Source organism: Varanus komodoensis, unplaced genomic scaffold (assembly GCF_004798865.1).
Source record: "Varanus komodoensis strain SLA01 unplaced genomic scaffold, ASM479886v1 scaffold1, whole genome shotgun sequence".
NCBI classification, from domain to species: domain Eukaryota; kingdom Metazoa; phylum Chordata; class Lepidosauria; order Squamata; family Varanidae; genus Varanus; species Varanus komodoensis.
Window position 1 is genome coordinate 91,509,697 of NW_025335268.1, and position 17,237 is coordinate 91,526,933.

At 40.0% G+C, this 17,237-nt stretch overlaps 1 protein-coding gene and 1 long non-coding RNA gene across 2 annotated transcripts; one reads left to right on the forward strand and one right to left on the reverse strand.

Annotated features, from left to right (window-relative positions):
• Positions 1 to 542: 542 nt before the first annotated feature.
• Positions 543 to 6,959, forward strand: LOC123025875. The gene is made up of 3 exons (XR_006415205.1): positions 543 to 3,711; positions 5,496 to 5,570; positions 6,719 to 6,959. It is a non-coding gene; the product is annotated as an uncharacterized LOC123025875 (long non-coding RNA).
• Positions 4,487 to 16,979, reverse strand: AGXT (alanine--glyoxylate and serine--pyruvate aminotransferase). The gene is made up of 11 exons (XM_044434981.1): positions 16,748 to 16,979; positions 15,594 to 15,786; positions 12,778 to 12,842; positions 12,519 to 12,619; positions 10,853 to 10,923; positions 9,835 to 9,919; positions 7,866 to 7,961; positions 7,282 to 7,351; positions 5,802 to 5,897; positions 5,080 to 5,208; positions 4,487 to 4,594 (listed from the first exon to the last, which is right to left on the reverse strand). Exons 1-11 carry the CDS (start codon positions 16,910 to 16,912, stop codon positions 4,487 to 4,489), a joined length of 1,179 nt encoding a protein of 392 aa, XP_044290916.1. The 5' UTR covers positions 16,913 to 16,979.
• Between the last annotated feature and the right edge of the window lie 258 nt (positions 16,980 to 17,237).

The following is a 17,237-nucleotide window of genomic DNA, read 5'->3' on the forward strand; positions in this document are numbered from 1 at the left end:
ATAACAGTTTTTAGTGACTGAACAAGAGCTGCAGCTAATTCATGATGAAGATATAGATCTACTTCCTTGTTTTAAGAAGAGTTATAAAAATTGCAGCAACATTATTACATTGGGGGAGGGATGTTTGCTCAATATTTCACTAGACTATTATTTATATTTGTTGTATTGCAGTTAATCCTTTTTAAATTCAGGTTGACAGCTGACTGCACCCTCCAGAACACATGATAAAAGGATGAGGGCACACAGAAGCAGATGGCATTTTTGGTTTGCTGCAGGTGGATAATTTAAGTTCAACTTTTTATTTCATAAATATGAGGAGGACTCAGATAGACATTGAGTATTTTATTTGAAAGTAACTTTCAACCCAGCGTCTTTTTTTTCCGAGTTCAAAATGTTTTTGTTGCATGCAGGAATAAAAATTTGTTTTCTCTCTAGCAGTTCATTGATTTCATAAATGCAACACACTATAGTTTTTTTATACATAGCATAAAGGTAAAAATATATGCAGTGTTACCTTCATTTTGGATGTCAAAAGGGTTTTGCGGCTCCCAGTGTTTTCAGTGGGAAACAGGTCCAAATGGCTCTTTGAGTGTTGAAGGCTGCCGACCCCTGGCCTAGTGCCTTTAGATTTTTTTCCCCCTCTGTCTTTGACTTAAGCTTAGTGAATAACTTGCAACTGATCAAGTGATGTATCTTAACTGTTTTATTAAGGAAAACATTTTGATTTTTAAAATTTTAGGAAGTGGAAGTGATCCAAAATCTTCTGGTCTATAGCTTACCTCCTGGGAGATAACTTTTAATCTCAACTGAATTGGAAACTTTAAACTGTAGTTTGAAGATCGTGTTACAAGCCAGGAACAGAAGTGATTAAGATAGTTGTGTCCATTGCAGAGGCTGATATCCAGTTGGAGGACTAGTAGAATAAAGTGACCAAAATCTTTTGCCAAGGGAAGGAAGCTGATCTGAAGGTAAATATATTCCTGTCTTCAAGTGTAGGCCTAGGATACTGGCACTCAATTAGGTCCCTTTTTCAGAATATGCCCCAAAGTAAATGGCCTGCTAGGATATGTTCACTACACCCAATAGACTTGTGACCATTAATTTCATTTAGCAAATTTAGAAACCAAGGCATGTTACAGAAAAAGTTCAATATTTAAAATTCTGTCAAGTATTTAAAAATACATATATGCAGTAGCCTAAAACCATCATATCTAACTATCCCAAACAGAAGTTCTAAATGTTAAGAAAGTCAATTATAAAAACAGGTCATGAAGATGCTTATAAGTAGTTTATACACAGATCCTCCTCTATAAAGGCTTGTTCATAATTGCCGTAAAAAGAAGTTAGCATGACTTATTTTACATAGTACCTGAGAATAAAATAAGCTTAATTTTATTTAATTCAAATAGTGGTTAATGTAAATAGTGGTTTCTGTTAAATTTCTCTTGGGAGAACGACTTCCCTTTGTTTTTCAGCCTTCAAAGTAAACTTGCAAAACAGGAAATGAGTGAAACATGTGAGTACACTTTAGGTCAGGACATTTTACCTTTTGGCTCACTTTGAATAGTTCTAACAGTCCAGGAAATGCCCAAATATGTTTTTGTCCTTAACTGCTAGATTTTGTTTGTCCATTCAAACTAATTCATAACTGTAATACAAGATTGGGTCTCTGTTTATTTTTCAGAATATATATAACAAGAATGCAATTCTGTATCAGAAGTTAAAAGTAACTACACTCTGCTTATGGTAAAGTGCATTAATATTACATATTATAATATTATAGATATATTAGAAACCATGAGTGGTAAACAGTTGATATGCTGCTAATAAAGTCAGCACTTAAGCTCCCTAGGAACACACTGGAAATCAATGGAAGCAAAAGAAATGCATTGGAGTAGTTCCATTTCCTCTTGAATGGCATCAGTACTTTATGTCAGAATCACAACCCATAAAACTGATTCTGAAGAAGGCAGAGGGATGAGACTTCGCTTTGTAAAGCCTACGTTGATCTAAGGCCCACCTTGATCTTTTTTTGTAGCTAACATCCAATCTATTACCAGTAGGCTAGAGTTAAACTGGTACCTTCTGGTGGTTAAAAGTGGTATGATCGACCCATTGATGCATGTGAATTGTGGAGTTGTTTTTTGTAGCCCTTTAAAAAGATCACTTTTAAAACTGATTAAATGAAAGTATACCCACAGCATGAAAAATTCTGGCTGTCATACCACCTTCACCTCCCTGGAAACTACTCTCTGTTTCTAGTCATGATATAGGCTTCTTTCTCTTAAGGCCTTTCCATACAATTGAGAATAAATTACATAATTTATTTGATTGCTATTATCAAGATAGCACTTCTGTTGTGGAGCAACAGCATTTTTCTAGCATAGTACTTTGATACTACAAAATTGCAGTTCCTCTTCCAGCTAGCATTCTATAGTGAATTTTCTCTGCAATACAGCATGAATGATGCGTACTTCAAAATTGCCATTCGTTGCCATTTTTTACCCATCTACCCCAAGCTTATATAGTTGCCATAGATTTAAGAACACAAGATTGCAACAACCATGCTGAATCAGACCAAAGGTCTATCAAATCCAGCGTCCTGTTCTGTTCAGCCAGCTGCCTGTGGGGGAAGCCACAAGCAGAATGTGAGTACAACAGCACCCTTCCCACCTATCCTTCCCAACAACTAGTGCACGTAGGCATACTTGCTCTAATGCTAAAAGTAGCCATCAGAGCAAGTACTCCTTGAGAGCTATACATCTATCAAATTTCCTTTTAAAGCTATCCAAATTGGTGGCCATTGCTACATTTTGCAGCAACAAATTCCATAATTTAACAATATGCTGTATGAAGAAGTACTTGAATCTCCTACCAATCATTTTATAGTATGACCCACATGCTAATATCAGGGAGAAAATCTACTGTAGAAGCTAACGAGTAGAAGCTAATACCTACTCATCCATTCTCTCCACACCATGCATATTTTTGTATACTTCACTAGCCTTTTCTCTGTTAAACAGTCCAGAAACTATAACCTTTCCTTATAGCAGAGTTGTTCCACTTGCACAGTCATTTTAACTGCTCCTTTTCAGCTCTTTTTTGGTGCAATAACCAGAATTGTACACATTATTCCAAGTGTACTCACACAATAGACTTGAATAAGGAAAGTTTTATTTTGGCAAATTCTATTTTCAGTTCCTTTTCTAATTATGCATAATGTTGTCCTTTTTAATAGCTGCACACTGATTTGACATTTCATTGGGTTAACCACCACAATCTCAAGTTCTCCTGGTCTCTGTGTATCACATGCATGGGCTCTGCACACATGCGTGGAGCTCATGTGGGAAGTTTCAAAAGCTGATTAATTAGTATTCAGTGGGAGCCTGGCACTAGGCCTGCCCATAGGGCATGGAAGGACTCCCCCCAAGACTTCAGTTCTTTTTCAACCAACACTTGTTTTGTGATTATAAATCTGTAAGAGGACCTTTTCTCTTAATTCCTGACTGCTGTGTTTGCTCAGTACTTTTTAGGGAGGGGAATTTCATTTTTATATACCACCTGTTGAGTCATATTCCAAGAGAAGTTTACAAAAATAATCTTCTGTACTATTGGTGTGAAAGTTCTGTGTTTCAGAGATGTGTGTCCCTTTATCCTGGCATCTTCTGGTGTTAAGAAGAAAGTGGCAGAAGCTGACATGGAACAGCAAGAGTAAGCCACCAACTCATTCAAGCTTCTTCATTGCCTGGGTATAACTCTGACAAGATGGTGGGAGATGCTGGGCAGAAACGTTCATCATTGTACTTGTCCATTTTGCCCTGTTGCTGTTACTCACAGAATGCTAAGCTTGATGCACCATAGATACAACTTGAAAATAGGTACCACTTATAGAAGTGTTCATACAGAGTTAATTCATACTTCTCAATGCCACTGCCTAGATCCAGAAGAGGTGAAAACAAGGTTCCAACAGCAGAAGTGGAATTGAGAAAACTGGGAAGATTTGTGTGTGAAAGGTAGCATGCTTAGCCTCTGTCACCTGCATGCTGTTAGAAGCTCATGTGAATATGGGCATGCATATACCAACTTGGGTAATGAACCATGCATAAAAATCAAAGGAAGTGGCAGGAGCATAGCAAATCCCCAGGTTTATGAGGATGGCTTGCATATGGATGTTACATTATGTTGGTGTGCACAGAATAATAGGCAATGAAAACAGATTTTATTGTTGAACCGTAAGCTAGTTATGAAAACACCATGCAATGCAGAAAAGGAATTTGGGGTTCAGTTGTAGAAGTAGAAAGGCCTTCAGATTGTGAGGCAATATTTTTACTGTCAGCTCTTTCTGACTGTCCTACTAACTCTGAAAGATGACATAATGAATCAATAAGCTGGAAAAAATACTAGCCCATACTGAACAAAGCAAATAGGAAGAGTGAGGGCAGGAAGAACATAGGACCCAAATTCTCTTTAATAATGAGGTGGAGTTTCATAGCTTGGTCTTGAGACAGTGTTGGAGAGCATCTTCCAGGGCATGGAGAATTCTGTCAACATTGAATTTAGTAGAGTTGTAGCCCATCAATCCTATTCGAAGAACCTGGCAGAAAATACCAAACAGTAGACTAGCAAATGTTCTATAACTATTGGAAAACCCCTAGACAGCCCCTTCTCTTGTTTGTACTTGTAAAGGGGAAAGACCATTTTTACTTATGAAGCTCTTTTATTCTGTAATCTGCATTCAAATACTGAATTCAATTGGTCTTGTAGATTAATAAGACCATTGGGTTGGTAATTGCACATCTAGATTTCTTCCTTCACACAGAAAACACACACACTAGGGAAAAGACTATTCTAATTAGCATGGTTTTTTTAATGGACAGAGAATTTTGAAGACGTTAATTTGTAGCCTGTACCCTATTACCAAGTTTAATATAATTGAACTATATAGTTAGGAATAGCATAGTAATGGAGTAATGCAAGATATATAAAGCTCTGTTCTTCATCTGTTAGAAATCAACCAAACCTACGAAATCAGAAATATCTTACATGTTTTATTATTCCTTGCCATGAATTTGTATTTACCTTGCCTGCTGAAGCACCTAGGCCTCCTGAAATCTCAATCCCATGATTTTTCATAATATATTCTGTAATATCCTTCCAGTCATATCCCTTAGGTATAAAGAGAGTGGTCACTGTTGGAAGTCTTGCATCCTAAAATGGAAAAGATTGATCAGAACTAGTTAAGTGGTTTCTGGATTTGTATAAATTATTAGCTATGTCCAGGATTTGTAGGAAGCTGCTCAGTCTGTCTTAATGGTTTACCCTCCTTATGTTTTTCATGTTTTGTCAATGGAGAGACCCTCCCATTGAAATGGCCAGCTAATTTACAGTAGAAGCTAGTGAACAACTATTGGTTCTTTCAACTTGTAATGTGTAATGATAGAGTTACATTTTGAAAGCTGACTTTCAGGAAATTTTATATTCCATCTTGCACACAGATCTTTGTCTTATGATTTCTTCTGGTCAAAAAGGATTTGAAACTGTACAGGCCTGTTTACCAGAGCTAAACATGGGTGAGTGCTCCTATCACAAGAACTATCCCTGTTACAAAACTGCTTACAACTGGAAACACTGTTGTCTATCTCCAGCTTAAGGTCATAGGCTGAAGTTGGTAGGAACTAAGTGTCTGCAATATGGCTCTAGTTTTGATTTCTTCTCTTTCTTTTCTATTTATATTCCTGGCTCATTATATTGATGATTAGTTTGGCCTACTTCTATATCCATAATTATATTTTCAGTCCTACCAGTTCTTTCACAAAGAGTTGAAGGCCTAACTTCTGTAGTCCTGCACACAGGTACACGCTGTTCTCCTTATGACGTTTCCAGAAGTTCTCTAGTCCCTGTGCAGAAATAAACACATTATAGAAATAAATGCATTACCTTATAGGGGCAATAAAGCATCCTTTCAAATTCAATACTATTACATGTAGATATCACTGGTATGTACTAGTTTATTCCATGGATCAACACTTTTTACCTCAGGAATCTCAGCTGAGTTAACGGCAATGGATATTGGCTTTACCAGCTCTTTGATAATTTAATAGCAAAGAATGGTTCAAACGCAATATGATACTTTTTTCAGTTTCTTATCATCCACATTGAAAAAAGGATGTACTCATGGCACCTTCCTTATTAGTCTCAGAAAATCCAAGGATGGACCTCAGAAGTGAACTCAGAATCAGCTGTCAAGATTCCTCATTCTTTTTCCAATTTAGAAAACATGCCATTTTTCTGTTAGCTCCTTCTGTGAATACAAAGTTGTTTCAGATATTATACAGCAAGTTTTTCATTCTTCCAGTAATATACAAAGGGAAGACTTGCAGTCCTAAACAAGTTGGACTCATCTGCTGGGGAGGCCTACTTGGTTGTGCAGGATCTGTATGTGTCAGTTGTATATTTAGGAACACATCAACTCGATCATGTTTTACTGCGGGTGTAACCCCTATGAAATATGGTTCAACCCAAAGGGGTGGAATTAAGAAAGGGTGGAGCTGTAAGAAATTCAAATCTTAAAGAGCAGGGAAGCTGAAGAAGCAGGACCTGCTCTTGCCACTAAGGCCCTTCCCAACTTGGCCTGGGTAAAATTCCTATATGTTTGTGTTGGGGGTGAATACACATAATGAATTCATGTATATACAACTGAATTGGCATTTTATTCCAGGGTTTTGAGGATTCTGCACATGCAGCTGACTTTTCTGTGTTCAGACGAGGTGAAGAGGACATTTTGGATTCCTTTGTTTGTGTTGTATTCAAAAGGACATTTGAACTTTGAAACTCTACAGCCACTTTTATTTGTACTGGTACTGTTGCCAGAGACTTAGGTTCATGGGTTGTAGTATTTTGTAATTATGTATTATAATTGTTCAAGCTGTTTTGTTATAAAAAAATTTGATAGGAAGAGGTTCATTTTGTCTGTTGGGTTGTGTTGCAATGTTCATTAGGAAGCAAATAGCCCCATAGAATCTACTAGTGTTACAAAATTGGCGTCCAAGGTTGCCTCCTGAACTAGATAACTTGGATTTGACTGGTCAAAAGCAAGTCTTCAAAGCGGCCATTCTAGGGTGTGTTGTCATGGCAATCATGATAGTTACATGATGTCTGAAGGAGTTAAAAAATTTCTAAATAAGCACCAGGAACAGCTTGATTATCAGTAACTTTTCTTCATTTTCTATATCCCACCCCATCTTCAAACTATAGGCTTTCCACTTTAGTATAATGACTGACCTTTTCTGCAAGAATTGCCAAGGCTTCTCGCAGACAGAAAAATGTGTTGATAGGTGCAGTATGATGATATCTGTAAAAACAAAATACATATGAGCTGCTCAGTTTGCACGCACCAGAATCTCTAGTATAATCTACCATTCTAAGTATCAACTTCCATCCCAAAACAAGATAGGAGGAGGGAGGGAGCCAAGAAGTGAGGAACTGTTGCACCATTCTTTTTTCAAGGCTAAAATACTGTTTTAAATTGGATGTTGCCCTCTGTTCCTTTGCTCTCAGTTGCATAACTTAATATGCCCAGACTTGTATTTTAATGCAAAAGAAAAGAAAAAAGAAAAGAAAGCCTGAACAAATTGAATGGAAACTGTGACAGATGGGAGTAGCTGCTCTTCCCTTTCCTGACATTTGCCCATTCAAATCTCTCCCCACCCCACCAGTTTCCCAGACAATTGATGCAATTTAAGTCTCAGTTGGGAAAATGTCGGTGCACAAATACACGTAGCACAATAGTGCTTAGTCCATTTCTGGAGAACCAAGGAGCCACTTTTCAGATTCAAAGATTAAAACGCTATATGATCAGCCCTTACTTTCTTGGGTTATCATCACAGCCCCAGTATTTAGCCAGCTCTTCCATATCCAGATAGAAGGAGATTGGTTTTGTCTTCCTACTGGAAATCTTCTTCCTGACAAAAAGAAAAGGTAAATATTGGGCACTGCAAGAACTCCACTTCCAAAGTACAGCTGTCATGTGTCATTTTGTCCCATATTTGTGCTCTAAACCTCATATTTGAATATCACTAGAGGCCACTTACCAGGGTGTGGCAACGATTTGTTGCCCAATCCTATAAGGGCTGAATCTGAATGAGAAAAGTGCTATGAATATGAAGAAACAACTGTGGCATTGGCAAGAAATTACCCTACTGTATACCATTTGTTACCACACATTATCTCAATGGTAGCAGTAGAAGGAAAGCTGCTTTTGATGAGTGGGGCATGGCAATTCATGCGTGAGGGTGGGGGTGCCTCACAGGAACACTTCGAGTTTAATGTAAATTGTTGTGGTTTTTCAGGGTTTTTAGCACTGCTCAGCATTGTTTACTTCCATATTGCGATCCAGCCCAAGTTCAGACATTTTCTGCACTTCCAAATCAGCCAGCAGGCTTTTCAGTTCTGCGTCCTGCCCTTTGGGTTAGCCACGGCCCCACGCGTATTCACCAAATGCGTGGCGGTCGTTTGTGCCCACCTCAGGCTCCAGGGGATTCAGGTTTTTCCCTACCTGGATGACTGACTCCTCATGGCCCCTTCCAGGGAGGATGTACTACGCGGTGTGTCCCTGACACGCCGTCCCCTTCAGGACCTGGGGCTTCTTATGAACCATGACAAATCTGTTCTCTCCCCTTACACAGTCTATACTCTTCATAGGGGCTTGCCTGGACACCACCCTCGCCAAAGCCTTTCTTCCACAGCCATGGGCAGAGGCCATTGCCACCCTGGCCACTACCGTCAGGGCCACACCTCTCCGCACTGCCCACACCATCCAGAAGCTGCTGGGCCTCATGGCCGCCACAGGGGCGGTGCTTCAGCTGACAAGGCTTCACATGAGACCTCTTCAGCTGTGGTTCATGAGAGCCTTCGTGTGGGATGAAGACCCTCACACAACCCACCTGACCCCCCCCCCCAGGTGGTCAGGGAGTCCCTACTATGGTGGTGCACCATGGACAATCTTACCATGGGCATCCCCTTCCTCCCCCCCAGCCCTCTGTGACCATCACCACTGATGCCTCCAACACCGGCTGGGGTGGTCACTGTGCAGACATGCGTGCTCTAGGCCACTGGGGGTCTCTCCCCCTCCTCCATTAGGGTTCACCTAGTGGCCATCTCCCACTTCCACCACCCCCCATACAAGGATCCTCTGTATTTGCCCACCCCCTGGCACGCCGCTTCCTCAGGGGCCTCTGCAACCTTGCCCCACCAAGCCGGCCCCACTCCCCCTCTTGGAGCATCTCTGTAGTCCTGCAGACCCTCATAAAGAGGCCCTTCGAAGCTATGGCCACAACGGACCTTAGGCTCCTGTCCTGGAAGACTGCTTTCCTGGTGGCCATCACATCAGCCCGACATGCCAGTGAGCTAGCAGCCCTTTGGATCAACGCTCCCTTCACGACGTTCCACAGGGACAAGGTTGTACTTCATCCAGACCCAAGCTTCATCCGAAAGGTGACATCTTCGTTTCACCTGAACCAGGACATCATCCTGCCCGCCTTCTTCCCCAACCCATTCACCCCCATTGAGGCCACCCTTTGCAGGTTTTCCAGACCTGGTGCCCAAACAATTATAATATTTGTATAATAATTAATGTATAATTATTTTATAATTGTATATTATTACTGATATTATTCCCAAACACCATATCCCAGCCACCTTCTGTGCTTTTGACTCAAATCCAATGTCTTTAGGAGGAAAATAAATTACCCATTGCTATCTCAATGGATATATTATCCCAGAAGGAATGGCAGCTAACATCCTGCTGAAAATAACATATATAACATCTATTCTTACCTGGCTCTTTCGCTGAAAGAGATAGGAGAAGCACCAGGTGGTGCACTTAAGACTTTTTGGGAACCAGAGTAGAGAATGTCAATTCCTGTGTGTTCAATAAAGAAACAACCTTTTAAGAATTCACTTTAATAATAGTTGCCCACAAACGATGTTTCCCATGGAGGAGTAACCTGGGCCTTGTTTTTTTTTTGTCACTGTCTAATTCTGCATTTTGGCTGTCTTCTACTAACTCTGGTTTTCTTTTGTAAAGGTGTATAGTTTTCAGAAATTGCAAAGTGAAGATGTTTTCAAGGAATTAGAATTCCACAATTTTTTAAGACAGCTTTGTGGGACATAGCACTATTACACATTTTAACTGCTTTAGGGACAATCCTATACATGTTTAGAGAGGGAGACAAATCCTACAATTCCCAGAATCCCCTGGCTGGGAAACACTGATACTTGAAGATCTTTTTACATCTACCCATGGATAGGATTGTAACTTTAGAGGTCATTCTTCTAAAGAAATGTTGAACATTTCTAACAGCATGGCAAAAATGGCACTTCCCTGGATTCTTCTGGAAAAACCATTGCAGTTAAAGTGGTCTAAAACCAACATAAGTCTAGTAAATATGGTGCATGAGACTACTATAGCATAGAATCTTCTGTTTCATCTATTCCTAAAGTACAAACCTGATCCTAGACCAAGGAGGTGGGGCATTAGTTTCAGATTTGCCTACCAGCCCTTTATAGGCCATAATATCAGAACACAGAATCATCTGAAGAAGAAAAAATGTTTGCATTCTCCTGCTAGTGTTACTATGCAGTTATAGAAGCCCACACTGAAACTATGTTTTCAGCAAATGTACATTTATTTTCTAGCATGAGCCTTCTCCAGGAGCAGATAGCCAAGCAAATCTCATTTAAAACTTCCCAGTTGGTATCCATTTCTACATAATTCCATTTTGTACAAACCATAACATTATAAAATGATGTCAAATATCCATATTACCATAACAGGTTGAAACATGTTGCTCACCTTGCTGGTCCATGAGAATTGGAGTGCCACCAAGGGATGCCACAGCATCTACTAGTAATAAACAATTATGCCTAAAACAAGGAAAGAACAGATTGGTTTTCTACGTGACCTTGTTCATCCATTGATTTACTTTTGGGTTTTTCCTACATGAAGCATATACTGTGCACTCATCATTCTCTATTCCAGTTCTGCTTCTGTGCCTAAGAAGCACTAATGGCTTTTTAAAAAAACCGTAGAGAAAATGCAGCAAATGTGAAAGCAACGGCATTTCCTCTTGGAAACTGCACATGCTACCTGTGATGAAACTAAAAGTGGATACAAGGGTTTAATACCTAATTAACAGCTTTGTGTAGGGAAGTTATTGATTTCAACACAGAACACAGATGTGAGCAGCACACTAGGAGCAGTTCCTTTCCTGCTTTCCTGCTCGAAAACCTCTAGGTGGCACTGTAGCATAGTAGGATAGTACAAATGCATAAGAGGAAATTGTGCTTCCATTCACAATTTACAGTTTTACATTGTCCTGTTCTAAAAACATGTGGAAAGTGCTGTTTGGATATAGGAACAAAACTGGAAGATCATGATGTCATCTAAAGAACATGTAAACAATCATGAGTGGGGAATGATGAGCACATGATAATTCCATGTGAAGAAAACCCCAGAGACTGGAAATATAATCCTATACTATACTGGACATAATCACAGGATCGTGCTACTCAGAACACCTTATATATTATGTGGAGCTCCTTGCTTTTGGAGGAGGAGGATTTTGACTCAAAGCAGCCTACTGCATACTTAATATCTGAATGGTAGAAGGATAGTGCTAGAAGGCTAGAAGTTATTCTCTTTCAGTTGTTGTTGGGTTTGGGGTTTGGGTTTTTTTTTTTTTTTTTTGGTTCAAAATCTTCAACTGTTTTTCCCCTCATGGAACTCAATATATAAGATTTTCCATGTTTTTCTTTTCTGAAAGTGAAAAGGCAACTTGAAGATATTAGAAGCTGATTAAGTTGAGGTAGGGGATTGTGCAAGGAAAAGTAATGGGATGAAAAAGACTTTCAGAGCCTCTCAAATGACCTGTCTTTCACCACTCAGCCTTGCAACCTATCTGACAGCTTTAGGTTTTATAGTATTTCACAAGCAAAATAAAAATGGGATCTCATGGGACAAGGAGTTTTAGCCATAGCAAGATAAAATTTTGTTGCTTCCTTGTGTTTGAGTGTATCTTGTTTCATCTGTCACTTTGTTTTCCCAGACCACATTTTTTCAGCAAGACTAAGGTACTCTGATGCTGTACTACAGTTTAGTTTAGTTTAGTTTAGTTTAGTTTTTAGTTTAGTTTAGTTTTGTAGCACTATTGCGTGAATGAAACACATAATATTAGTCAGCCTTCATTGAGTGCAGCACAATTCTTTAGTAAATGATCATTGGCTTTTGGTATCATGCCACAACTGTGTACTTCAGTGAGTTCTTTGTTGGCACTGTTTGCTCAGTTTCTTTATTTCTGTGCCATTTTCAGTAAAGAAATAGCTTTATTGAAAAGTATGTTTGTTGTGGACTTGTAGCATCTATTATAAAAGATCACAATAGTGTATCAGTCAGCTCAGATCACAGCCCTACCATGTTTTCTCTGAAGCAAATGGAGTTTGGTCTCCAGGGCTCCACTGACCTGTGACAAAGGTCTCCAAGGCCATCTAGAGGCTGAACCACTCCAGTAGATGATTCTCCATGTGTGATGAAAAGTAAGAAGGGGGCATGCTCCACCAAACCCTATGAGGCAGCAAGATAAAAAGGAATCATAGTGGCAAAATCCTACTTGTTTGGGAATCAATTTTCGCAATAATTTCCATGAGGAAGACAGAAAACGTAATCTGTTCATTAAATATACTGTATCACTACTCTCAACATACTTTAGCTATGCAGCTCACCCTCTCTATTTCTTCTAGAGTAAAGTACTCTCCGGGGGTCTTTATCAGTTGATGTACTTCAGCTCCTATAAGGTAAAGAATGACAAATCATATTGTTTAAACTTCACCAGAATTGAAATGAAAATCCACGCAAGAAATTGTCATAAAGACTGTAGGAAAGCATTGACATTTATTTGTGTGTGCAATAAATAGACCATTGAGCCCTTCTATAGTTAAGTTGACAGCTGAATGTAACTTAGTGTTCGGCAATAGCAGGGGTTTGGACCTGATGGGCTTCTGGCCCCTTCCAACTATGATTCTAATTATCATGACTTTCACAGTACGCCACAAATTTTGGATGAATTGTCTCATCTCAGTTATCTTCAGTTCCCTATGAATTGAAGCAAGGGACAACTGTGTGTAGCTGAGTAGCTTTTTGGAGGTTTTCAGTGAAGAAGGATGGATTTGGCTGATTGAAAAACAAAACAGGGGACCACATCCATCTTCAGCTGCAGGAACTAACATTAGCCATGTATGTGTGGCTGTGGCTAATAAGGATGCATTTAGGTGCACCCTGAAAAGTTTGGAGAAACATTGAACTAGGATTAATTGCAATCTAGTCACAGGTTGAAGCCTTTAGATTCCTGGTTCAATACACTACAGTAAATGCATGTGGAGTCTTAGCACATTAAAATCATGTAGTTCTCACAACCTTTAAGTTCAAGGGCTGTGGTGGAATAGCATTTCTGCTAGACAGATGGGAAAATTGAATATCCAGTTCTCATTTAATGGCAGATCACAGATAGTTATTTTAGAGAGCTATTGGGGTTTTTGTTTCAAATAAGTCATATATTAACTTAAGTACATAGCAGAAGCCTGTCAAAGTCCATTCAAGTTCCATGGGAACATCCATTGTATAGTACAATTAGTGCAATTAAACACGGGCCAGAAAAAGAGCATTTAATTATTAAGACATCTGATATTGTCTAAAATGAAGTAGCGTTAGATCCAAAGGCAAGTTTGGAACAAAGTCAAATATTTGGTTCAACTATCTCAGTTTCTCCATTGGCCAGTAGTAGCTTTTCAGAGTTTCCAGCTAGAGACTTCCCACTCTATTAGGATCCTGGGAGCTGAACCTGGGGGAATTAATAAAATACCAACCAAGTCAGTTAACCCTTTCAGCTCACATCTCCAGACCTCTTCGTGAAAGCTTGTCTAGCACAAATAGCACGCAAAGCGCACACACATGCGCTCACTCTCTCACTCTGGACTGGGACCTTAATAAAGGCTAAAACCTTATATGACCCCCTGAGACCCTGATCTGAATTGAGCTCCCTGCATCTGAAATGTACTTTTAATTATGTGAATATTTTCTCCTCTGAATACCAGTGATGATACGCTACAGGAAAACAACAAATTAGTATTATCAGTAATTTTATGAAGGTACATTTGATCCATGAATAATTGAGTCACAGTCATCATTAGCCTTAAGAGTACCACAAGACTATTTTTTGTTCATATTGAAAAATTCTAATATGGATAATCATGTAAAATTCATTCTTATCTTGTAGACGTTTTGTTTGGCCCTTGCAGATCCTATGCTGCTTAAGTTTCATGGGGTTTCATGCATTCGTGTGTACACACCTCAGCTATGGCACTCAGTCCCATGCCTAGTTAGAAAGCAGTCCTATAGCTCTTAGCATCTCTCAACTTGGTGCCCTCCAGATTCCTTTGACCACAGCTTTGATCATTCCCAGTCAGCTTCGCCATTGGCCATCCAGGCTGGGGAATTATAGGAGTTGTAGTACAATGACCAAGTGGGGGAAGGTTGCTCTAGCTCATTAATGTTTATGCTGCAAAATATTTGTTAGTCTTTAAAATGCCGCAGGACTCTTTACTATTTTTAAACATTTCTGTACATTTGACCAACATCCAAGCCAGCACTTCAGCATGTGTTATTTCCCACCCAGATATGAGATGAAATTGTTAATTGTGCTTCCCCTTGTGAAAAGGAGGACAATCAATCAACTCCTGTTGATCAGAAGTCAGGTTTTTTTCCCATTTCTAATTACAGCAGGGTCATGATATCTTTGTGAAGCTATCTAGCTTGGTACAGCCATTTATGTCATTTAAGGTGTAATTCTATGCACGCTTAGACAGAAAAAAGGCTGGTTGGGGTGTGCTGGGATTTTTAGGATGTTTTTCTTTCTAAACATGCATAGGATTGTGCCTGTACATTAACAGTACATACCACCACCAGTGAGATGGAACCCCATCTTATCCTCCTGTACACAATAAGATTGCAAAGCATATACTTTGACTGCACAGTCCTGTGTACAGTTGTACCTTGGCTCAGGAACTTAATCTGTTCCATGACTCTGGTCATGACTCAAATTGGTCGTGAGCCAAGTCAAATTTCCCCATAAGGTTCAATGTAAATAAGGCTAATCCGTTCTGAAAATATATATATTTTTAATCACAGGGAAGACAGTGCAATCACGGGTGTGTTGGGGGGGGGGGGAGGGGGGGGGTTTGGGGGCGCGCGGGGGGGGGGGATGGGCGCATTCATGGGTGTGCTCAGGGGAAGACAGGTGTGATTTCAGGTGTGCTGGGGGGCAATGAGTACCTTGGTTCATTTGCATTTGCCTAGGGATCTGCTATATTCTCTAATTTGTGAGCAGCTCTGAATGCTGGCTGCCTTGGATCACGGTAGCACAGTTCAAATTCAAGGAATGATGAATTATTCTACTGAAAAAGTGGGAGAATTTGATAACTTCTACTTTTGCATTCTCAGTCTTGAAATATAAACATAAAGCAAAAGGATCCCAAGTCCATACCCAGCCTCTTGGCAATGTCCGTTGCTCGTTCGCCCCAAATTCCATTCACTGCTATCAGCACTTTGTCACCCTGCTCCACTACATTCAGGAAGGCTGCTTCCATGGCACAATGGCCAGTGCCACTGACAGCCAATGTAAGAGGGTTCTGTGTCTGGAATGCATACTGGATTCCCAGTTTGATCTCATCCATTATCTGAGGACAGAAGAGGCAAGGGCAATCAAAGTTAAACAGAACTTTCCCAGGGTTAGCAGTGTGAGTGTAATTGCAAAGGGACATTCACAGGAGAAAGGAGTAACAGTGTGGCACCTAATAAAGTTGTGTGCATATATTTGTTTAGGCAGAAGACAACAACCAGAAGAGGACGAACCAAACCCAAACATGGTCCTGGAATTATGTTACAGTGTTTAGGTTTTGCCTCAGCCTCTACAGTGACCCAACTAGATATGAAGCTCTGCTCTTGATTCTTCATTTTCTTGCATCCCAGAACTTGATGGTTGCTTTTGCTATATTACGCGGAGCAGTAACCATGTTCTTCTGTGAAGGAAAACATTTAAATTCCAAAACTCTGCCTAATTTGAGGAACACAGTGACTAGTTTGTCTGTTATACAGCAGATTTTGGGTCAACACAGAGCTCTCATGATTCCTGACTCCCTCAAACAAAACCGTCCCCAGATAACAGAGCTCAAAAGAAGTTCTCCCAGTTACATAAAGAGGAATGAAAACCAGCAAAGCACAACAACCACAGGGTTTATATATTTAAACAGGGAGGGAGGTTGCCACAAAAAATTACAAATTTATACATGGTTCAAGATTAGAGGAAAGCCTGAAGCTCATGTGGAAACAGTAGAATGAAACCACTTAAAATGAGAGGAAATAAGAAGTCACACTGAAGGAGGCGATATTCTTTATGTTGAATTCCTCTAACTGACTTACGGTTTGAACAACAGATAAATCATTATTATGGAATCTAAACTGCATTGTTTAGTAAAAAGAATTAGTTAGAAATTTATTTTTTTAAAGGAAATGTAAAAATAAAAGAAATGTATTATATTGGTGGCTAATTAAGCAGCCTCTCAGTGTCATGCCTCAGGCCTGGAAAAGCAGCAAATGGTAGGCAGAATTATTTGTTGCAACTGGTTGGGACTGACTTACCTGGATCATTTCTTTGTGCATATGTCCTATGAGCTGTCGACCACCTGCAGACAAGATCCGGGGAGGAGAATTGGACGGCCCAGGGCCCAGCAATAGCCTCTCTGGGACAAACAGTGGCTGTACCAGGAGCGCAGGAGGTGGCATCAATGGTGTATGAGAAGACATGGTGTGGCAACGCCGAGCCAAAACAACAGGCAACTGAACACGAGCCCAGCCTGCTGCCCGCAGCACTAGGAATGCACTGCTCATCCCTGACCTTAAATAGAGGGATTGTAGAGGGCAGGCAAAATCAACAGATCTTAGATAAGATAAATGCTGGAGCACCTCCCTTGTTTCCCTCCTCTGCTGAATAATCTTCCAGTTATTCAAACTCTATTGAGCCCTCTTTGTTCTGACACTGGATTTCAGGCTCCTAGTAAGATGAGCTTGACTTAGAAACTGCAACATATGACTTCCAACCTACTCACTCCTCCTGTTTTGTCCCAGAGAG